This window comes from Lineus longissimus, chromosome 3 (genome assembly GCF_910592395.1).
Source record: "Lineus longissimus chromosome 3, tnLinLong1.2, whole genome shotgun sequence".
Lineage (NCBI taxonomy): Eukaryota > Metazoa > Nemertea > Pilidiophora > Heteronemertea > Lineidae > Lineus > Lineus longissimus.
This window is the reverse complement of record NC_088310.1, coordinates 8657556-8681572: the sequence shown is the minus strand read 5'-3', so window position 1 is coordinate 8681572 and position 24017 is coordinate 8657556. Positions and strand designations below refer to the sequence as shown.

At 42.0% G+C, this 24017-nt stretch overlaps 2 protein-coding genes across 2 annotated transcripts; one reads left to right on the top strand and one right to left on the bottom strand.

Annotated features, from left to right (window-relative positions):
• Window positions 1-6209: 6209 nt before the first annotated feature.
• On the bottom strand, window positions 6210-15169 carry LOC135485663 (golgin subfamily A member 5-like). The gene is made up of 13 exons (XM_064768002.1): window positions 15136-15169; window positions 14146-14728; window positions 13531-13767; window positions 13113-13332; window positions 12295-12515; window positions 11849-11955; window positions 11277-11468; window positions 10381-10509; window positions 9720-9968; window positions 9438-9516; window positions 8850-8946; window positions 8370-8433; window positions 6210-8125 (listed from the first exon to the last, which is right to left on the bottom strand). The coding sequence occupies exons 2-13, from the start codon at window positions 14690-14692 to the stop codon at window positions 8018-8020; spliced, it is 2250 nt and encodes a 749-aa protein (XP_064624072.1). The 5' UTR covers window positions 14693-14728; window positions 15136-15169; the 3' UTR covers window positions 6210-8017.
• Window positions 15170-15313: 144 nt separating this feature from the next.
• On the top strand, window positions 15314-20801 carry LOC135485665 (probable maleylacetoacetate isomerase 2). Its single transcript, XM_064768003.1, has 8 exons — window positions 15314-15344; window positions 15915-15966; window positions 16690-16751; window positions 17251-17331; window positions 17814-17891; window positions 18398-18524; window positions 18843-18945; window positions 19289-20801. Exons 1-8 carry the CDS (start codon window positions 15333-15335, stop codon window positions 19410-19412), a joined length of 639 nt encoding a protein of 212 aa, XP_064624073.1. The 5' UTR covers window positions 15314-15332; the 3' UTR covers window positions 19413-20801.
• Window positions 20802-24017: the final 3216 nt, after the last annotated feature.

Below are 24017 nucleotides of genomic sequence, written 5' to 3'. Positions count from 1 at the left end.
CCAGGTAGATATCATACCCCAGGTGTATGAGGTAGGCCTGCCTCAGGAACATGAGCTAGTTGTTGCCGAGCAGGGTATGTACTTGGACCTTTATTCAGTAGCACGGTGAGCTTAATACTGAAACAACATTGTCCTGATGCTGTTAGAGGTAGGCCCTACTTTTCCACTAGTTACTTCTGGTTCATGAGTTTCTTCGGGTAGGCATATTTGTCTCAATGGTCAGGTTGAGCCATTCTTCAAGAGCATAGTAGGTTGTTCCTCCAAAGGCAGAAGGGTTCTGATGTTGTCCCAGCTAGATGATATGACGCAGTTACATGAAGTACTTCAGGTTCACAAGGTTCACAAGGTACCTCTCAGGTACCTGCTTCAAGTAGGCTACTTACGTTGTCAAGTAGGTATTGTTAGGACTGTCTTCAAGGGTACAGTGGGACACTTTGCTGCACACCCTGCATAGACAGATAGAGATGGCACATCCAGTAAAGACATAGTGCGCCATGTCTCTACAGGATGTGTCATTCATCTACTGGGGGAAACATCTTTAATTTCTATTGGGTGTACTTACGCTCCGGACGCAGAGGACCGGCCTAGTCCTGTCACTGTACTGACTGCCCCAGGAGTCTGGGTGTACCATGTCTTCACTTGATTTTCCAAAGAGGCTCTCTACATGGGTGCATCATGTTTCTGCTGGATGTGATATGTTTCTGCTGGATGTGCCATGTCTCTGCAGGATTTCCAACTCTCCAGAGGGTCTGTCTTATAATTATCTACAGGCTATGTCATCTTGCTACTGGAAGTGCAATTCTCTTGCAAGTACACCATGCCTTGTCTCTACCAGCTTGGCCATCTCTCTTTAAAAATAGAGTAATGTAAGTTGCTTCACAATGTACAACATCCTCAAAGCAACACCTTATCAGTACCCATTTATTCACCCGGGTTGAGTAAGGCAAACGGACACTATTCCTGGGGTCTCACACCGACGGTGGAGAAATAGCCATGGACCCGATGAACAACTACACCACACTCCTTAGGGGGGCATTATATTTCTTGGGGATATGCCTCCTATCTTCAGGGTGTGCCATGTTTCTACAGTCTGCCTTCTCTCAGAGTGTTGTTGTGTGGACATCAGAGAAGTGGAGGCTCTGGATAGCTCACTGGCCCTTCTCCCTCAAACAAGTCCATCAGCACCACCAGTCCCATCCTTGTCATGGCACCTGTCTTCAGTTGTGTAGCCAAATGTGTACGTGTCCCTCGCAAGTGACACTTGGCACCGTCTCCTCTCTCTGTTCCCCTCTCCAGCATCCTGTCTAGAGACCATGTAGACCTTGAGTCTAGATCCACCTGGTGTAGCCGGCGCTGTAAGCAGTTAGTGACGTCCCTTGGCGCTGGGTCCAGGTCCTCGAAGATATCGACGCTGCCTGCTAGTTTCTCAGCCTTTTCATTGAAGGTGATGCCTGCATGGCCAGGAACGTAGATTATCTCGACATCTGGTGCAATGAGACATACAGGGTGTGCCATGCTCCTTAAGGGTATACACCATGACTCTACTGGATGTGCCTTCTCTCTAAAGGGTGTGCCATGATTCAACAGCCTTTGCTATACAAGGTATGCCATGTCTCTCCAGCACACTTGGTGATATGAATAAAGACTAGCAAATGCTTTTATCTAAAACTCCATGTACAATTACACTAGGCCTTTCTGTACAAAATTGAAGTAAAAGCATTTGCTATGATAGCACCCCACGTGACTCCATCCAATCGTGTGCTCATGAGGAAGAGTATTGGGAGGAACTGAGCACGACATCTGCAAAAGCAGAAAAGCGAAAGGACGGAGAACTGGGGTGGGTGGGTGGGCAAAGCAAACGTCTCAAGAAAGCTAACGACGCTATTTCTAATGTATGAACTAGGCCTATCAATTAGACGAGTGCATGTTTTTTTTTAACTCTCAAGTACATATTTGGAGAGGTTTTGAAAAATATTTGCTGTGGCAAGTCTACCGATATAAAGAAATTATTTGATGAAAAAATTAATTTCGAATTTTGCTAATTGGGTAATAGGGGGCGTGTTTTGAGTTTTTCTGCCAGTTGGCTGAAAAGAGTGGAAATATCAAAGTCTGTCTAATTTGTCGATTATCAAAAAATTTCCGTGGTCAACTACCATTTTTATTTTTCACCATTTACTTGCCCGACTCTCCGGAATAACATAATCTAAATTTCAGATTCACAACCCCACGCAGTATTTGATGCGTCGCGGTCAAACATTGACAATTTAACTGCTTAAAGGCTTAAAAATCAATTGTGGTCTTGCCTCCTCGAACGGGACAGCTGGGGAGCAGCCATTCTCCTCCCCTCTCGGGGCAAAAGGCTGAATGAGGCCGAACAAAAGGATTTCGCACACTCGTCGATGAAGTCACGTGGGGTGTGATAGCACCCCACGTGACTCCATCCAATCGTGTGCTCATGAGGAAGAGTATTGGGAGGAACTGAGCACGACATTCCTTCAATTTCGAATGCGCCAGGCAAAATCTCGCTCATTCCTATTCCAACACTCCCACCACTCCCAAAACTCCTATAACTTCTCCAACGCGTGAAAGAAAATTATACAAGGCGGATATATCTTATACAGAGATACTTTTATTCCTTTGAACCAAGAGTACATGTATATACGTGACATACGGCTACAGAAACGGGAGTTAACATGATGCAAACGCAAAACGTATTATTACCGAAATCACTTTAGTGAGAATGATGATAGAAGCTAGAACTTGATGAAGAGTTTTGGTTTAGGGGCCTGCGATTACCGTGATATAGAAGTCCTTGTTGTGAACATGTATGCATGCATATCATTGAATTAATGAACTAATGTAATTGAATGAGCGCTTACAATCGTATTTTGTGTTGAATCAGATTTGCGTGAAAATTATATAGCGCTGGCGGAAAGGCATTAAAGGATGCATACTGCTCGAACTCTCTTTCCAGCCTGAGTGGTGCACTTGAGGAGCTAGCCAAACTACGGACAACGACAATAGCTCGCTTCAACGAGCCTTCCCTAGTGTAATAAGCATAAGATTTTCTTGTCGACCAACCCACGTGCCTCATCGTGTCGGTGGCGATCGTGTCGGTGGCGTTACTTTCACGAGGGTGTAGAGGTTGCTGCGCATCATAAAAGTGCTAGGGTGATAGAGCAACCCACTCTTATGCTGTGAGGGGTCTCACCCTGGTATATGCCGAGGGTACGTAGGTAATGGACCAGGCGATGATACATAGTAGTGTATGATACGGGTTTATTTAAGACGGTACCATTTTCCGATACCACTCTAAAGAGATAACCTAACGAGAGATCCACCGCCCATGAACGAGCCCAGCTTACATAACGGTCAAGACCCGCAATCGGGCAGGTAACAACATTGGAACAGCGTGTAACCGTGAAAGTGTTGCAAACGCCGGTAGCCCCCCTAATCGCTTTTGTGAAGGAGTGCGATATCGCCACACCCGAGTTGTCTAAGTTGGCTTGCGACTCTGCCTAAATCACTGGCACGATCTCCCGCAAAGAATTGAAGTTTGAAATAAGCTTGATCTCTATGTAGAGCGAAACGTTGCCTTGGCGACAGGTTACTACGAGTTATTTGATCATCAATATAGGCGGCAATTTTGATAATTTTTGAGAGAAACATGGGCTTGGCCTGAGTGGGAACAACCTGAGCTCTTGCTTGCTCCCCTGCTATATGTTTTATGTACGATTTAACGAGCGGAGATGCCGCCGGGTTTCCCGCGCCTAGGATGTCACAATAGGAAGTACCTCTACCGCATTCTCTAAAGATGGCTTTATTCTTTGTTCCAACTCTGATGCAATAAAGCTTGCAAATTTAGCACAGGAGGGCGAATTTTGGAACGACTCAGAAGGCGGGCGCTGAGAGTCAAATGCTTGCCCTTTAAAATTTCCCTTGAAATGCTTAAAAAATGGCTCTATATGTCCACTCCATTATGTAGCCAGTTGGCTGTACTGTTGCGACATAGGGTCGTCAGGGGGAAGAATTTCATCCAAAGAACTGGCATGCTCGTGCAACTGGCCGGCAACGAAATTATCTGGGTCTCTTAGCGCAATACTATTTACATCAAAGCTTAGCCGCCGGGAAAAAACGTCCTCAAATTTTGGGCAAAATTGGGCGGGGAGTTGGGCTTTCTGTCCCTTGAGGTTTACCCAGCTTGGCGAGAACCTTGCAGAGCGCGAAGCTGACACCGGATCACGTTGGCACGTTATACGCTCTAAAGCGTTGATTCTGCAAAACAAATAGAGATTACATTTAGGAAGGACAGAAAGCTCTCAACCCCCCCACCCACGTGAAAAAGATCACTAGGGAAGTTACCCCGGGTGGAAGTAAAGAGCTAAACAAGGGCGCTATTCCTTGTTATCTGACATGGGTTTAGGAACTCTAGGCTTTGTACTTACGAAACAAGGGACACAAATGCCGGCTTAGAAATTTTGCTCTTGCCCGCATGGCTGGGAATCGCCCGAAAATTCTAAAATTACGCAAGGGCGAACTGACAGCTCGTAGGGTGACTTTGACGTAAGCTTGCCCAATATATATGTGTGCACTGTCTGGCTTTGGCGATGTAAAATTGTAGAAAATTTTAGAGTTCGAATCAGACTAAAAAATAGTCGAGCGTGACTTCCCCTATATAGTCGCCTATCGGCGCGTTCAGAGAGGAACTGCAACGCCCGATTCATCTCTACTGTGCTCACTGGCGAGCCTACGCAAGACTCCCAAGGCGACAGTTATACATATATCTCATATCTCTGGCTCGAGCACGCCCCCCAATGGTCTGCTACGATGCCGTCCCCCCTAGCCGAGCGAAGAAGCTCCCTAGGGTGACCCGAAGAAAGATAGATAAAGAGCCGTGTGAGATTCAGGCAAGCCTGAGAGGAAAGACACAAAATACTGTGGTCGAAAATCGGAGAAAAGTAAAATGGACAGGAGGGGAAGCCAGTCGACCGACCAAGGAGGCGACAAAAGGCTGAATGAGGCCGAACAAAAGGATTTCGCACACTCGTCGATGAAGTCACGTGGGGTGGCCTTAATCATATCAGCCCATGGGTGATATGAATAAAGACTACTGAAAACCCCATGTACATTTACACTAGGCCTTTCTGTACAAAACTGAAGTAAAATCATTTACAAGTCATTATTCATATGACCCCATGTCTCAATTGGATGGGCCATCTCTTCACTGGATGTGCCGTCTCTCTCAATACAAAGCTGCGCCATGTCTTCTCTACAGGGCCTGCTGTGTCTCTACAGGATGTTCCATGTCTCTACTGGATGTGCAATGTTTCTACTGTATGTGCCACGTCTAGACAGGGTCTGCCATGTCTTTACAGTGTGTATAACATTTCTACAGGGTGTACCATGTTTCTAAGGATCTGCCATTTCTCTATTGGATGTTCCAGGTTTCTATTGAATGTGTTATGGCTCTACTGGGTGTGCTAATGTCTTTACAGGGTGTATAAGATTTCTACAGGGTGTACCGTGATTCTGAGGATGTGCCATGTCTATACTGGATGTGCCCTGTCTCTATTGGAATAGCCAGGTTTCTGCTAAATGTGTTATGGCTCTACTGGCTGTGCTTTGTCTCTACAGGGTGTGTCATGTCTCTGCTGGATGTATCATCTCTCTACGGAGTTTAACATGTCTCATTATGGTGTACCATGCAGTCTCTAATGGATGAGCCATGTTTCTCTTGGATGTGTCATGTCTCTACAGGGTGTGTCACGTCTCTGCTGGATGTATCATCTCTCTACAGAGTTTAACATGTCTCATTATGGTGTACCATGCAGTCTCTACTGGATGGGCCATTTTTCTATTGGATGTGTCATATTTCTACAGGGTGTTCCATGTCTCTCCTGGATGTATCATCTCTCCACAGAGTTTAACATGTCTCATCATGGTGTAACATGCAGTCTCTACTGGATGGGCCATTTTTCCCTTGGATGTGTCATGTCTCTACAGAGTGCACCAAGTTTATACATGACGTGCCATTTCTATACTGGGCTTCTTGTGTCATGCCTCTGCTTGATGTTCCATCGCTCTCTCCAGGGTATTGGTCAGTATCTGTATGCATTACTTAGTAAGTGAGGCAGATACCAGTTATTCACACAAATGACTTCACATGCTGACTGGCATTAAAAAACACACCTCTAATAAAGTATTTTAGATACCAGTTAGAGTTTATTTAAATACACGTACAGCTTATTTACACTACATTTTATGACCGTGTCATCAACCACAAAAGTGACATGTATAAGAGGTTAAATGTACAATTTACAGACATAAAATGGAGGACAACGGATGCTCGCAAGTGGCAGAAAGCATCCAAATGTTTTTGTATAGCCAGGGAGAAATTGACAAATCGCACCTGAAATCTACCATCGAAGATTACAATGTCTACAACTAGTGGCTTAGACTCTCAGCCAATGGTCAAGAGGTTCCCGGCTCAAACCCCAGTCAAGTTTAGGCAGGTCATTCTCGAAATGGCTTCACCCTACCCATGTCGGTATTTTGGGGTACCAGTCAGAAATACTGCTGGTAGGGCTTGTTGACCAGCTCATCTGATTTCTACTGAAACGTTTTTGGATAGACCAGGGTTGAAGTGTGAAATTGGACGACAACCTCCGAGTAGATTTTGACCACAAACTCCATCCTTAACTTTTTTTCATACACCACCAACTACCAGTAATACCCCCCAAGGGACTAGTCTTATGTTATACAGCAGGGATAGAATATTGGATAATTTTTACAAAAATAAGTCTATGATCTATGTACACTGTTCTACATGTACTTGATATATGGCCTTGTCTCAGCTGCTGTACATGATAGCCTCATCTTTACAAAGCTGATCTGAGACTTCAATTCAAACCCAGTGGGCGTGTGACTGCATCCCATCTGATGCACAAACAGTAATCTGCCTACTCATGAAACTCTTAGATCCTTTCCTTTCCTTCCTTTAGATCTGTCAAGCTTTAAAGGCAAATGTCGCTGGTTCAAAATTTGAAATAGAATTTGAAACTTGTAAATACACAATGAATATAAACATCCAACACCGCTGTTGTGAATACCAATACATACTTACTCTAAAGGTCAATTTTCATTACATATGTTGACGTGTCTCGTAACTGTACAGTGGCAATGTTTAGTTTATATCCATTTACTTGTGTCACACACAAAAACAATGTACACAGTGTTGGCCTTTAAATTTGGTTTGCAGAAGATATACAAGTAAAAGCAAGAAACGTATGCGTATACGTACATGTGAACATGGATACAGATCAAATACACATGCACCATATGCGTACATGTACATGTACATGTATATCATGAAAGACAACTTTGTCTGTAACCTGTAATAATTAAGTACACTTGGTATTGCCGATGTATTAAATGGGTGCAAAGTTTCACAGTTTCTTTATCTTCAACTCATAATACAGAGTGTTTACTCTGAAACCAAAGACCACTGCTTCCACATTTTGCTTTAACGATCACTTTAGCAAAACCACAGCTACATGTATTAAAATACATGGAGCAAACACTTTCTACTTTTATATACTTACACAATGAGCAAGATGTATAAACAAGGCATCTGAGAAAATGTCATAATTGTGACCCGTCACAGCAAAACCAGACGCATGTCGCTCTGAGCTTGGCAGGTTGAGACAGACTGTTCATTTCTCTATTGTCTGCCTTTTGTGAAATATGAGCACATCAATTTCTTCCATTATCTCCTGGTGTCATTAAGGCTCATCTTCTGTGCGACATGCGCCTAGTTTTGCTGTGACGGGTCACAATTGCGTTTCTCAGATGCCTTGCATCTTACAAATGACTAGTTTGTTTGCCCATCTTTTATCACTGCTTCCATTATTTCACAATGTCCTCTCCCCAAATGCTGAAACTCATTCCCAAATGTTATTTATATTGGAGTCGTCTGCTTATATCTTAGCTGTTCATTAATGTGTTCTGACTGTTGCTCCTAATGCAGCCCCTGCATGTTCGGTGCCTGTGGATGTACGTAGTCCACACCATGGATCTCTGGCTGGTACGTCATCATAACTATCGTCACCCAGAAATGGAGCACCAGCTGAAAACCAAATGAAAAAAGTTTGTGACATTGACAGTTATTGTCACTGTGGATTTAATTCCAGCCAGACCTATTCACAACTTAAAAGGATTTCGCTCTACATCCGTGCAAATCACCTCTGTGGTCCCAGATTTGATTGCCGGCCTGGTACACTCATGTGATGGAAAGGGGGACCTTCTTTGCCCGCTTAGGTTTTCACAGTATCATTCAATCTTTATGCAGAATGCTTGAAGAGCATACTCACCATGTAGAGAAGGACAAATATTCTTGCAAACGGGTATCTCTTAAGGAACACGCCAATTTTAATTCTAAAACAAAGAGAAAGAATTAGCTGGAGTAAGTGTATGCGAGGGCTTGCTTCAGACAATTGTTGCGATGATCTTTTAACCAGCATGCTCATCGTTAATCATGTATGCAATGTGTTGCTTACATGTATTCTTCTCAAAGCAAAACTTACTGCTTCCAAGAGCAGCACGTGAACTGTGATAGCAGGACCAGCTACATGTACACTTATAAGCAAAGAAAGTGGCCTTTGACAAGCACCAGGCTTTCAAGCAAATCCTTTATGTTTAAGAAATTGTAAATTTTTGCACCATGTAATCTAAGCACTGCACAGTTATCAAGTGTATCTGATTTTGTAATCTTATACGAATAAACATATACATATATTAATCTGATTGAAAAATTTACAGCCTAAAAGGCCAAAAGCTAAAAAGATAGTTACCCAAAACGATCCAAAGTGTTAACTGCCCTCTTTACTCCTCTTGCTACTTTCGTGTCGATCGGGGATTCACGCATGAACACTGGTAGTCGTTGTCGGGCTGAAAACAGATGCAAGAATTCATGAAAACAACAGTATGCAGCTCCAAGTATATAATGAGCTAACCTTTTACAATATAGCAATTGATATCCTAGTTGCTGGTGCATATGCCCCGGCAAGAAAGATACCCCATCCTCATGAATGACTTGCAGCCTGAAGAATCAGGAAAACTAATACCCTGGGAGTTACCCGGGATCAAAATGGACGAACATTTACCATTGGAAAATATCAGGAATTATCAAGGTTCAACACTGGTAGACATCAGAAGTTTACCCAGGATGAACCAGGGCTAACATTTTGAGGGAGGGCTGATGTATCATCATGCTTCCACAGTACATGTATAAGATACGTCAACCCATCCAATATGTGGAGGGATTTCCTTTATTTCTTTGTCGTTGACACACTCGGCCCCATCACCGAAGGTGATTTATTAGTGGATTTGGGCTGATCTAGAGTCATAACAGATAGCATTGATTACATAATGATACATACCCCCTTCATCCTCTTCTGATATGTGTACATGTGTGGCAGACGCCCTCATAGCAGACGACTGAATATCTTTGTATTGCCTCTGAAAGATAAGAGAGGACGTTAACGAAGTGTCAATAACATTACCCGGACACAAACTGATCCCACTTCCATACGACCAACTATTTATCGAGCAATACTGCTTTTAGCTTTTTCTTAATAATCAAAAGGTCAAAAAATCACAAACAGAGTGCAGTGTTAAAAAAGCTTTACAAAGTACACGAACCAAGAATAATATGCACCAACCTCTAGTCGTTCTAACTGCAATCCCAGGGAATTCTTCTCGGTCCCCAGCGCTTCAAGCATGGTCTGTTTCTGTATGAGACTCTCTGTTAGGGCATGCAAGCGATTCTCCAATTCTGCCTGGGAGGTACTGCCATTCTGTTTGACCTGCATTTGCTGTCGTAGTTTATCTATCTCCACATCCTTCTCTTGTAGCCGTGATGAGAAATTCGTCTTCTGCTTTAGAAGCTCCTCGTGTGCATATCTCAATTCCTGCAAAGGCAACAATACATAAGAACCTCACTTAACAGACCTCTCTATTAAGGACAACCTCTCTAAAGGACACTAGTTTTGGTCCATTCAATGGCTGTTTCCATTCAATTTGATCTCTCTAGTTAGGACACCCTCTACAAAGGACAGTAATTGTCAGTCCCGAGGGTTCCTTAATAGAGAGGTTCTACTGTATTTAAAATATTGGCTATAGAAATCAGTGGGACGAGGAGTTTCTCACTGTGCAACCTTAGAAAACCTGTAGAGTCCAAAACAATAGTTTTGTTCCATGAAATGAAAAGTTCTCATAGCGCTTTTCAAACCGTACAAGAGTATTGACTCAAGTTGCTCGACAGTCAGATGGTGCAGGAGGTTAACTTTGTAGATCTATAGTTATTCCTCGATAGCTACTCACCTGTTTTTGTTTGAGAATCTCCTGCTCAGCATCCTCTTTTTTCCTCTTCTCTGAAGTCAGTTGCTCCTCAAGACTGCCGATAGTATCTTGAGCATTGTCGTGATCAGTCTGATTCTGAGTCTCCAAATCCTACACTCGTCAAAACAATATTCAGTAAGAAAAAGCTCCTACATCTATATATATATATATACTCACACTCGGCTTTATAAGACCAGATCATATATTTCTTGCCCGCCCATTAAATATATGTTTATGTTAATCATACATGTAGGATTACCCAAAATCATGATTCCCAGCATTGAGGTCTGACGAGAATTTTTATAGGCCTAAGACCCCTAACCTGGATGAATATCCTTATGAATAAACATCATAAATGTGGTATTGGGCAGTATTATAAACCTGGTCTTATACTATAGAGCTGAGTTGAGAGTATTTGCAAATTGATATGATTCAAACCGTGGGAGAGTACCTATATACAAACCCAAACAGTTTATTGGATCTCTCGTAAACCATAGTCTGTGGTCGATATTGAGTTAGATACCAAATGAGATCTGTTACCATCCCCGCTTTCTGTCTGGTTTTTCAAACCACAACAATAAGATCCAAATAATGAAAACTTCGTCAAAGATAAACATTTTGGGACCTAACTCAAAAGGTACCACAGACAATTAATGGGCATAGCTTTAAACTTTTGAGGCTGATGTTTATTTAGGCTGAAATGCAATCCAAAGTGCTTAGGCTAGCCTCATTGACCCTCGGCAAACAAGAGGAGAGGATCTTAAAATCTAACAACCAATAGTACCATCACGTACCCTTTTGTATTTGTTAATTTACAGATTTGAGACAGCTGTCTATCAGAAAGCAGCAGCAAAGAGAGAAAGAGTCCATCAACAAACCTGAATTTCCAGACGGAGATTCTCAATATTCATGCGACATTGCTGTAGCTCCTCTCGATACATCTCCTTCTCTTGCCTGACTTCTTCAAGCTCGATAGTAGCAGTGATGCTGCTTGCTTCCGATCCTGATGACGCACCTACTGCCGCAGCATTGGCACCATCCTTTAGAGTAGCAATCAGCTTATCCTTGCCCTACAGAGAGAAAAGGAGACACGGTTTGGTATTCAAAGGAGAAAACCACTATTGTCTCATCATCATTATTTATCATTATTACCAGCTTCCTAACCCACAAAAATCCGTTTTTTGAAAATCAACTTTCTTTTTTTTATTTTACAAATTCCATGAATAAGGCTCAAAACCCAAAAGACACCTCAAAGAGATTTCAAAGTGACACCGTCTACCTCCCATTTAGGCCATAAGTAGGCCTGTCCAGGCACCTAAAAAGTGAACAACACTAAGGTAGTCCACCAGATTTACATAGTATAGGGCTACCACTATAACTTCTTCAAATATTGACCAAGTCCATGCACACTTAAAGTCGAGCTGTATGATGGACACTGTTAGCTCATTACCTGTAGGATCCTAGCCGCCTTCTCCTTGTAGTCGGATAATTCACGTTTAGCAGCTTCATTGCCACTCTTCAGTACCTTGATCTGAGAGGTCAGTTCACCACTCCGTCCTGAAATAGGTGATATTTCTAACTTAACAATAATAACATTAACTGGTACAGATTACAATAAGAGGCATAGGAGGCCCTAACACACATACTGACATGATTTATGGGCCCTGTGTCTGCAGGAACATCACTGGAATGATATTGATAGTTTTGACAGGTTGTGAGGAGAAAATGCAAAAGGCAGCTAGAAAGGGCATTAAAAGTACTCAGTAACAGAAGCAAGAGGAGTCGAGAAAGCTTCCATCTCCCATTGGGAAAACATTCATCAAATTGGTGTCCCAATTTCAGTCTTAGACGGATTTTGCTCTCACATTTGCCAAGGAAAATGATTATAGCACTCACCTTTCTCTTCATTCAACTTCCTCTGAGCACTGGTCAAAGCCTCAGCAAGACTCTTCTGCTCCATCTCGAGTTGGCTCTGCCTCTGCATTGACTCTTCCTGTACCTTTCTATACGTTTCCTTCTCTCTCTGCAAGGCCATATCAGCCTCATTCAACTTCTCTTTCATACTGTCAAATGCCTGACTCTGGACACCGGTCGACTGGGTGTGATCTTGTAAGATTCTGAAAGTCACGCAGCCAGAGATTGATTATTACTCCATAAGTCTTACTAAAGTTGATTTCTCATAAATGGGGAGTTTTCGTTCTTAGGCATCAAGTGAATGACAATGGTGATGTGAGTATTAGTCTATAGCACATTGTCAGTGCCAGGTGTCACTTTGGGCCCAGTTGATCAAAGGTCCACTATTTCCTAACAGTTGCTTTAGCCAGTTGCCTTAGCCTGTCACCAAGTTAGCTCCATTAGGTTTAGCTGACAGTATGCCACCGCCATGTAGCGGAATCTCAAGACAAGGGTCCCGCCATGTTTTAGTGCAACCTCGAGGGTTCCATGAACTTCAGAGGCGGCCACAAAAAACTTATGACTGTTAAATACTATACTACTATTAACTAACCTAACCAGGCTTTGATTCTTTGAACAACTCACCCCTCATTCAAGTTATTGCTTGCTGAGTCCATGACTTTGAGTCTTACTTTCAAGTCCAATTCCGATATATTAAGCACTACTGTACCACTTTCTTGTTGAAAAGAATCTTTCTGTATGGACAAAGCACATTGTGGCTATCTTTATAAAGGTACAGGAAGACAAAAATGTCAAATTACCTGCTATTGTGACTTTTCAGCGATTCAATAGTGGTCTTCTTCTCCTGCAGTTCTTTATCAGTTTCTTCAAAGCGTACCCTCAGCACTCCGAGCTGTGAATCCTTGGCTTTCAACGCTTCAGTCAGATCTGCTTCTCTTGACTGTAGTTCTCGTGACATTTGGTCACTCGCTGACATCTGTTGTTGATAGGATACAAGCTTTGCTTTTGTCTTCTGTAATTCTAGAGTATCAAAGGAAAGTTGATGAACATGCTTGAAATAACAAAAATACATTTTCTGGAGCTTTTCTACGAGGTTTGTCATTCTTGCAGGTGCCCGACCGTTATAACTCACTAGAGTCTCACAGGTAAACTGTATTTCAAACGATTTCAAAACTATTCAGACATTTTAGATAACATGTATATTTGTTGAATACATACCATCTTGCGAATCCCTTGCCCTCTGTATGACGGAAGCCATCTCCTGATTCAACGATGCCACCTCGCTCCGTAACAATTTGTTCTCCAACTCGAGCGACGAAAGCTGTTGCTGCTGTAGGTGATCATCATCGCCACGACTCTGGTGCCCACTGGCATGACTAGACGGACCATTGGAATGTGTGTCGTCAAACACTTCTGGCTGACTACCTCCGGAATCGTTTTCATCTGTGATAGGTACTGAGAGAGAAGAAAGTCGCATTAAGGTCAATTTCCATCAAGTACAGCAGGAAACCCAGCAGTTTCCGGGTTCCACAGACTTTGTGGTGAGATGCAATCGCTAAGCCGATAACTCACATGGAAATTAATCCAACGCCGGGGAAAACCATGCAGTTATCCACATCTGTGGGTAGTTCCCGCTGCTTACATTACATGTAGACACTACCCAAGTGATGGTAAAACTAATTTGGATGTGGTTGTTCTATGACAAACAGAAAATTTAGTCCAACTGAAAATGTGAATAGCAAAAGTGTTTTTACATTTTTAAGCCCAGTGACAACATTTGGAATGCCTAGCACTGAGGTATATCTGTTATAACGGCAAACACAGTAAACTTACTGGCAATAGTTTTCCCATGGTCAGCTGCAGACGGTGCGACAGACGTGGCCCCTTGCACTTCCATCATCTTACCACTTTTATTAGAAACCACAGACGATGTACTTGACTGCCTCGAATGACTGAACACAGGATTTATCCGTTCAATTTTCTGAGCATTGTTATCAACGGGTTCCTCACTGTTCAAGAACTCAAATAATTCTGCATCCTTGTCCTTCTTCCTTATTGCTGATCCGTTAGAAGGATTAGAAAATGAAGGCCTTGGTTTATTTACAGAAGCAGCGTTCCCTGAACTATGACCTGGGTTAAGTTTACTAAGATTAGCTGGGACGCTCACAGAATATGGCAGAGAGTTCTGGGAATCGGACTTTGTGTACGACACCAGGGGTTTAGAGGTGACATTTTTATCAATTGACGGTTCAGTCTTTCGTTCGGGAGCTTTGTAACTTCGTTTCGCCCGTTTTGCATCCTCATCTTTTTGAAGAGCATCCGCTGCAGACTGGTCCACCTTGTTGAGGAAGTCTTCAGCATTTTTCAAAAGCCATGACATCTTGTGCCAGAACTAACAGTGGTAGTCACCACTTGCCTATGAAATAGGAAAAGATGTTACATGTAAAATGATGACACAAAGCGTAATGAGCAAGAATATCACCAACATGACTTCTAAAAGTGACATACACGACCAACTGGATACAATTTACTATGTACATGACTGGGGCCATGACACATATTGCGGTGCAGAATTGAGTATGTGTAGGCTCTGTCATGTGTCATTCATTGTGTGTATATATCTAATTATCTTGTACAAGTCTCAAAACCTGAACATTTTCACTCCAGTTTTTTCTCCTTCTACAGATCCTCCAACCCATCAAACTGCATTTTACTTTAGTTACGAAGATGAATAATGCAAACCACAATTATGTTATGAATGTCACAGGAATCAAAACAAAAGATAGTGGTTAAAAAATAGAGTTATTTAGGTCCTATCCTCACCAATTTTAGTTTTATTTACAAAACAGTAATGGCGACGTGTTCAATCGAACGAGCTCATCAGTGCGTGAATCGGAGTCAACCTTGATGGCGCTAATTAAGCGTATGTCATTTGTATGGTGAAAAGGTTTAAATACACGCACTCAAGATCCACGCACCTAGGTTGATCGAACGAGAGTTACTCGGGTAAAGAACTCAAGATGGCAGCTAAAGTAAGAATTTTTTGGTTTATTTATAAATAATCGATCAAAATGGAGACAGCGCATCAAATTTTTAGAATGTGACATCGCCAATCGATATTTCTAAGTACAAAGCATAGGTAGAGCAATTTGGGACTGGTGGACACGGTGCGCTTTTGTGATAGATTGCTATGTTATTCCAAAAAACTAAAAAAATATGTTGTACGACTGGTGCTGCCACCTACCTCATGACCTACCTGGGCCCCTGCTGGTAGTGGGGTATCTCTCAAATTATTTATCACCATCATGCATATTGGATAGCATAGTCAACTGTGCACCAGTTAAAGGAAGCCGTTGAGAGCCACGGCAAACCAGCAGCAAACAAAGACTGCATTATTCGAAAGATGAAAATTGGTGAATTATATGATGTGGTGGCTCTTGTTATGCTTGTGTTGTAGATAAGATGTTCCATATTATGACTACATTTGGGAGTGTTTAGACAGTGATGTTGGAGTAGGTGGTGGTTGTTTGATGTCAAGTCTCTTAATTGACATCATTCAATGCCTGATAGTCTCTTATTCATACTCTATTCCTCTCTTTCAGCCATTACTCTACTCTTACTTTCGCAGCTCATGTTCTTGGAGGGTCAGAATCGGTAAGTGAAAAAAAACAGAAGAACAAAGTTCATCACAAAAATCATAAATGTTTGATCAAAGATCTTATCTGTCTGTTCGTGTCAAAGACGTCATAAGTAAACTTACTTTCAATGTCCTAAACATTATCTAAACTGTAGCTGAAGATTGGATTTTGTTCCATGATAAATGGTGATTAAAGACCTTCATTGGTTGCCAGTGGCCTTGCGCATCGAGTATAAAATTATCAATCTGATACATAAGATCTTGCATGGAAGGGCACCCGTTTACCTAGAACAGCTTGTGAAACATCAGGATATTACTCGTCACACACGTTCTATGGATGTAAGTTCAAGAAACCTGGCCGTAAAAAGAACAAGAACAATCTTTGGTGATCGAAGTTTTTCAGTGTCCTCTGCGCGATTATGGAATAAACTTCCCAATGACATAAAGGCGATTGAGGATCAAGACACTTTTCGAATGCATTTGAAGACTTGGCTGTTCAATGGACATTATCGGTAAAAATCAGCTGTAAGCGCTTTAACAGCTGAAACGTTCTGGGAAGCGCTATATAAATGACAGACTTATATTATATATTATATTAAAATCTAATGCTTATTTCAACATGTGAAAAAATGTCCTTGATGAATATATTAATTGTGGTTCAATCCAGCAAGACATTGACATCAGAGAATTCAGGTGAAGATATAAAATTTCATGTATGTTCTTTTTTCCCATCTTTCTAGCCCTTGCCCTAAAAGGGATAGAATATGAAACCAAGGCTCTGCACCTAGTGAAAGGAGACCAGGTGAGAATATATCATTTTTGAAGACTTTTAAGTTTGGTGTAATCATGCATTTATATTATTTTTGGGGACATTGTGACCTGCCATGGCAAAATGAGTCGCATGTTGCTCCAAGCTTGACAGGTTGAGACGGACTGGGTTTTCATTTCACTATTGCCAGCCTTTTGTGAAATCTGAGTATATCAATTTCTTCTATTATGTCCTGGTGTCATTTTAGGCTCATCTTCTGTGCAACATGCGACTCACTTTGCCGTGGTGGGTCACATTTACGTTTGGTGTAATCACTCATTTATAAAGATATCTGCTATTGTCTAAATTGTTTGCTCTGGATTTGCTAATATTTAGTCAAGGCTTTTGTAGGATAGTTTAAAATTTGCTATGAAAAGAAAAATTATTCAACAGAAATCGAGAAAAACCTTTTAATTCGTTTCAAAAAACATGAATAAAAAATATGATATCATGACCATGTGATACTTAGTCATGTAAGTACTTTAATTTTCAGCGAAGTGATGATTACAAGGAAGTAAACCCAATTGGCCAAGTTCCTTCCCTTGTCATTGATGGTCATACTCTCACACAATCGGTAAGTTTTTATTTGAAAAACCGTCATACATGTACAGTCCTACCAGAAAGTAAATGTCAACCGGTTTTTTTTAATATCACAGATAAAATGAGGTAATTGAATGCGGTTTTCAGCAGAGTATGGTGGACATTTACTTTCTGGACTGTACATTAGTTTTGAACTGGTGATTTTTGAACCGAAAGACTGAAACCGGTTTCTCTGCAGATAGGCCAGAACACATCCTGGAAGATTGTCCTCTGATTACCAACCGAGGGAAGGCCTGGCCAGAGTCCACATCTCTCCAAAAATGTCCAAGAGAAGCTATGGGCAGATTTACATCACAGAGGCAGATTTGCGTCACACTGTCATGTTCTTGAGGACCAACAATGTAAAAGTCTGACCAGTCCAACGCAAAGAAGAATAAAGTCTGAAACCAAATTTTGAAACAACACTTATTCACTCTTCCATTTTCTAATTTGAGCTATCTTTCATTTTTATTTCAGCTTGCCATTTTAGAATACCTGGAGGAGACTAGACCAGATGTGCCAATTCTTCCAAAAGATCCTGCCAAACGAGCTGAGGTATATTGCAAAAACAATCTATGCTATTACTAATCACATTAGCTGGCATCATATGATAATATTTCTTTATTTTCACCAACTGGCACCAACAAATTAAAAAAATATGGAAACAAAAACCTTTAAAAAGTCATATAATTTCAACTGCTCTTAACTGATACAAAGATTTTAGTTCATTAGTTGCCTACTAGGTGGCAGGGCTGAATGAAGCATGTTTGGCCACCTGGGAGTGAGGTGATGAAACAAAAGAATTGTTTTTGTTGGAACCTAATACTAAATGTAATTATCACCTTATTAATCTTTACTTTGCCCCAAAAATATTGTCATCATCGACAGCTTTTTACATTTCTGAGTGTGATATAGGCTTTTAGTTTCAAATTTCCTTTTGAACACTCCAGTTTCCTTGTTAGTGAGACCTTATGATGTCCTGTTTGATTTGACAGTTTGTTAAATGCCAGCTGCTGGTGTTTGTTAACAAAACAACAATAACTATACTTTCCACTATTCAGGCCCGTGCTATTGCTGAGCTGATAGGATCAGGCATTCAGCCCATTCAGAACCTGTCAGTGCTACAGTATGTTGGAGATGAGAAGAAGATGGAATGGGCAAAGCATTGGATTGATAGGGGATTCCAAGGTGAGTTGCGATCTTTCTATGAGGTCCAATACCTTAAGTGGATCTCCTATGATATTGTCAACAACAGCAAGAATACTGTTAAAAATCACCAGCCTCCTGTAGTCTTGGGAAACCCTATTATTGCCTCCAATTCGAATGCAAGGTGGCCACCGACTAGCTTGCACCCTAGCCATTGTTCTTCCAATGACCACCACCTGTGTCTTTTCATCAGTAGACTTGTGTCTTTGTTCCCAGCTGGAAGGGCTGGTCAGATTTGACATGAAGGGAAAGTTCCACCTCTGCTTCTAAATTTATAAACCCTTTATGCCATATTTTCAGCTCTGGAGAAAATGCTTGCAAAAACAGCTGGGAAATATTGCTCGGGTGATGACCTTACCGTTGCTGACTTATGTCTCGTCCCCCAAGTCTATAATGCCAATAGGTGCGTATCTTCCTTATTTTGGTGTAGGGCTGGAGACAGGTAATGTCATGCAGCCACGCGCATGTCCAACAGCCGGGTGGGCCTTTACTGCTTAAGGAAGGTGACCAACGGGGGTTGAATCAATTACCTAAGGCTGGGAGCTGACAATTAGATTTTGATTTTGACCATATCTGTGCCGCTAGTTGGGTACTCCTATTTCATCAGAACTACCCTGAATAGCCATCCAATATCCATATAATTCTTAACTAGATACAAAAGAATTTGCTCAATGTGAATGTGGAGCTGGTGCCTCGAAGTTCATGAGTCTTTTGGAATTGATGACGTCAACCAATTTTGCTTACAGATTCAAAGTCGACATGTCTAAATTCCCCGTTATCTTGCGTGTCCATGCCGAGTTGGAACAGCTGGAGGCCTTCAAAGCAGCACATCCGTCAAGACAGCCGGACTGTCCGGAAGACCTCAAATAAATTCAACCATATGTGAAATTCTTAAGCACCATGCAAACGAGTGATTTAAATCGCTGCTACATGCAATTATTATCACTCTGTGCGATGAAGGATCACTTGTCTGCGGGTAAAACCTGCAATCACTGGGTTTGATAAGACATAAAGAAAGACATAAATTTGCTGAAAGGTGGTTAAAATATAAATATAGCCAAACCAGCTTAAATACTTGTTGATGTCAAGTGCAGACGAACCAGATTGGTGAAATGTAAGTCTTCGGCAATGTTTCATTCTTTCGATACTTGACAAGGAGCCATGATATTAGAGAAAAAGTTGCCAGTTATACAAAATATGACTCTTTTATACACCTGGAGCCGTTTCATCAAAGTCCGACAGATGTACAAAGGGTGAAATTCGACTCCTTAATTACCTTGAAATGCATTAAAAATACACTAATCCAACCAGCAAGTGCATATGCCCAGATTGCCTGACCACGATTGTAGAAACTGCATCGTGAGTCAATATTCGTGGTTTTTTTAGGGTTTTTGCTTCTGATGTGTGTAGTGTGGTGTTTGAGCTGTAGAACATTGTAGAAGTCTATTCTAAACAGAAATTGTTCTTATATTTAGCTGTGCTTTATGCATACGTGATGTTCTTGTCACTTGCTTTGCAGTTTATAATCTTTACAAAATCGGAGAAACATTCCTTGTATTACATTCTGGCCTATGCAAACTTTTATAAACTGATATTGTTAGGTTATAGTTGTAATAGCTAGAGTTTCTTTGTGGTAGACATAAGCAGGCTATTGTGTAATGTGAACGCCGTTCATTAAAAATTTGAAATTTGTAATTGAATTTGAAAATTTCTAATTGCGTAAATACGTACAGAATATAAATTTCAACATTACCGTAATGTAGACAGATATACAAATACTATAAATACATAGTTTCAGCAAATTCGTATGAATAATAACTGTTCTACGGCATTGTGTATAACTGCATTTCTATTTTCCTGCACCACCAGTAATTACAAACAGAGTACCCCTTTAAGAAGGGAACTACTGATCTGTTATCTTAAGACAGTTTACTTATTTGTTGCAATAATCACGTTTCCTGATCTTGCTTTAAGAGTGTTCGAAGTCTAACTAGTCTCAACCTAAACTCGAAGCATTGTGCAGTTGTTGACATCTTGTGTTCCTGAGTTCCGAGGCCCTTCTACTGTTCCTGTACAAAGAACAATTCTCTCCAGACATACATGTATCTGTGTATTCTTTTACTACATGTAAGCTGATGTTATCATTTGTGTCGAGCAGCATACATGTAGATCTGCTAGGACAGCAAATATAAGCGCAAGTCTGTTAAAAAGCAACCCAATCAAAAGTTTTTTACCTCATTCAGCCCACTGGGTGGAGGTTTTAATGTGAAATTTACACTACTGTGTTCCCAAAGAGACCCAGATTTCGAATGCCTAAGTAAAATAAGAACTGAATTTCGTATTAAAAACAAGGGAGCAAGTTTTGGGCAAGACAGGGTTTAGGGGACATAGAACATGGGAACACAAGATGCTTGGTACTACGTAATGCTTAGAGTAAAGCTTAGAATTTTAAGTCTCCTGCTCATGTCAGACATGTCAGATATTTAAAAACTATCATGTAACAGATATAAAAAAACATTAAAAAAATTGAATGATTCTGAATCTAATTCGAAAGCATTTGTGTTTTAATCAGACCGGTTTGGACTTAATAAGACTAGATTTACTGTATCGAATCATGTGCTATCTAGAGAAATAAAAAGATTATACTATTATCTGAGAGTGAGTGGTTTCTTAAGACAGTACATCGATCTGGGGTTTCGAAAACCAGGTCTGTGAAAAGCTCCACATAATTGGACAGTCGTGGAGGACCAAACGTTCAATCAGGTCCTCCACTTTGGGCTGATTGTCCACAGATGTGTCACAGTGTGATTATGGTTTTCGTTCCAAGTCTACTGCAGCAGCAGCAGCAGCTGGAGAAAGGAACGGTCCCGATCTTGATTCTGAGTAAGCTCAGCCAGGCCGCTTGTCTCACAGCAGTGATTGAAGACCACACTGGTTGTCTCAAGGCCAGGCTGCTTGTCTCAGCAGTGATTGAAGACCACACTGGTTGCCTTAAGGCCAGGCTGCTTGTCTCTCAGCAGTGATTGAAGACCACGCTGGTTGACTCAAGGCCAGACTGGTTGACTCTGCAGTGTGTGAAGACCACACTGGTTGTCTCAAGGCCAGGCTGGTTGTCTCTCTGCAGTGTGTGAAGACCACGCTGGTTGTCTCAAGGCCAGGCTGGTTGTCTCTCAGCAGTGATTGAAGACCGCACTGGTTGTCTCAAGGCCAGTTCGCTTGTCTCACAGCAGTGATTGAAGACCACACTGGTTGTCTCAAAGCCAGGCTGCTTGTCTCTCAGCAGTGATTGAAGACCACACTGGTTGTCTCAAAGCCAGGCTGCTTGTCTCTCAACAGTGATTGAAGAACACACTGGTTGTCTCAAGGCCAGGCTGCTTGTCTCTCAGCAGTGATTGAAGACCACACTAGTTGTCCCAAGGCCAGGCTGCTTGTCTCTCAGCAGTGATTGAAGACCAAACTGGTTTGTCTCAAGGCAAGGCTGGTTGTCTCTCAGCAGTGACTGAAGATCAGACTGGATTGTCTCAAAGCCAGGCTGGTTGTCTCACAACAGTGATTGAAGAACACACTTGGTTGTCTCATCGCCAGGCTGGTTTTCTCTCAATAGCGATTGAAGACGAAACTCGGTTGTCTCAAGGCCAGGCTGTGTGTGTCTCAATAATGATCGAAAAACACACTGAGTTGTCGAGGAGCCAGGCTGCTTGAGTTTCAACAGTGCTTAAAGACCACACTGAGTTGTCTTAAGGCCAGGCTGGTTGTCTCTCAGCAGTGATTGGCGAACACAATGGGCTGTCTCTAGGCCAGGCTGCTTGTCTCTCAATAGCGATTGGAGACAAAACTTGGTTGTCTCAAGGCCAGGCTGCGAGTCTCTCAATAGCGATTGAAGACGACACTGGGTTGTCTCAAGGCCAGGCTGCTTGTCTCTCAGGAGTGATGGAAGAACAGACTGGATTGTCTCAAAGCCAGGCTGGTTGTCTCGCAAAAGTGATTGAATACCAGATTGGGTTGTCTCAAGGCCAGACTGCTTGTCTCTCAGCCATGATTGAAGACCACACTGGTTGTCTCAAGACCAGGCTGCTTGTCTTTCAACAGTGTTTGAAGACCACACTGGTTGTCTCGAGGCCAGGCTGTGCGTCTTTCAACAGTGTTTGAAGACCACACTGGTTGTCTCGAGGCCAGGCTGTGCGTCTTTCAACAGTGTTTGAAGACCACACTGGATAGTTGGCTCAGCTCCAAACAATGATTGATGAGGACATTTTGTTGTCCCAAGGCCAGGCAACGCTGCTGTGCTTCCTCACAGCATTGAAGGACGGCCATTGACACTGAGTCTACTCTGGGTGTTTCCCCACAGCTGGACGACAGAAGGACACAATGGACACTGACTTGAATAATGATTCTAAGTGCCTTCCAACTGCAACCGAAAACCACATGAGAAGATTGCAACAGTTTTTCCAACTGACTAGACGTACAGAGATAGGTTGTGACAATGTCTTCATGCCTGGTCCTTGAGGACTTTTATCACCTGTTTGAAGGCTATACCACACTATGTCTTACTGGTGAGAGAGAGATAGGTTGCGACGTATGCCTTTGGAGCAAACCATTAGCGTCCTATTCTTCTTTTATCGCTGCATCCTGTAGAGCAAAGAATCTTGCAACAGTGTGTCTGACTGGTGCGAGAGAGATTTGTTGTGTCAATGCCTTTGTGGCAAAAACATCGACGCCAACAATCCTTTCCTGAGACGTCCTGTATAGCAAAGAAGATTGCAACAGTATGTGGTGCGGGAGAGATAGGTTGTGACAATGTCTTCATGTCGTGTCCTTGATTTATGAGCCTGATTTCCTTAGAAATCACGACAGGTTACACAGTCTCTCAAACTGGTTGGAAAGAGATACGTTGTGACGATGTATTTATGCCTGGCCCCTGAGGCTCAACAGATCCCTTTCAGAGACATCCTGTATAGCAAGGCAATAGTAAGGCAATGCGCAGTTTCAAACCGTCCAACAACCAGAAAGAGCTAGGTTGTGAAATGTCTCCATGTCAGGCCATCAAGGCTTAACAGGTTCTTTTCTGAGACATCCTGTATAAGGAGGAAGATTGCGACAGTAATCGAGTTGGATTGTGACAATTCCTTCACGTGTGTGTGGCCTTTGGCGCTCTACATACTCTTTTCTGAGAGACACGTTGAAAAGGCGTTTAAGATAATTTTCTAAATCATCCTTTACATAGCATATTGCAGACTCCAGAAGCGGGTCTATTTGGTGCGAGAGAGATATGTTGTGACGATGTCTTTTTGGCAAGACAATGATATGAATAAAGACTAGCAAATGCTTTTACTCCGGTTTTGTACAGAAAGGCCTAGTGTAAATGTACATGGAGATTTAGATAAAAGCATTTGCTAGTCTTTATTCATATCACCCCTAATCCTGGAAGCAAGGCAGGTTGCATGTCTATCTTTCCGCGAGAAAGATAGGTTGTGA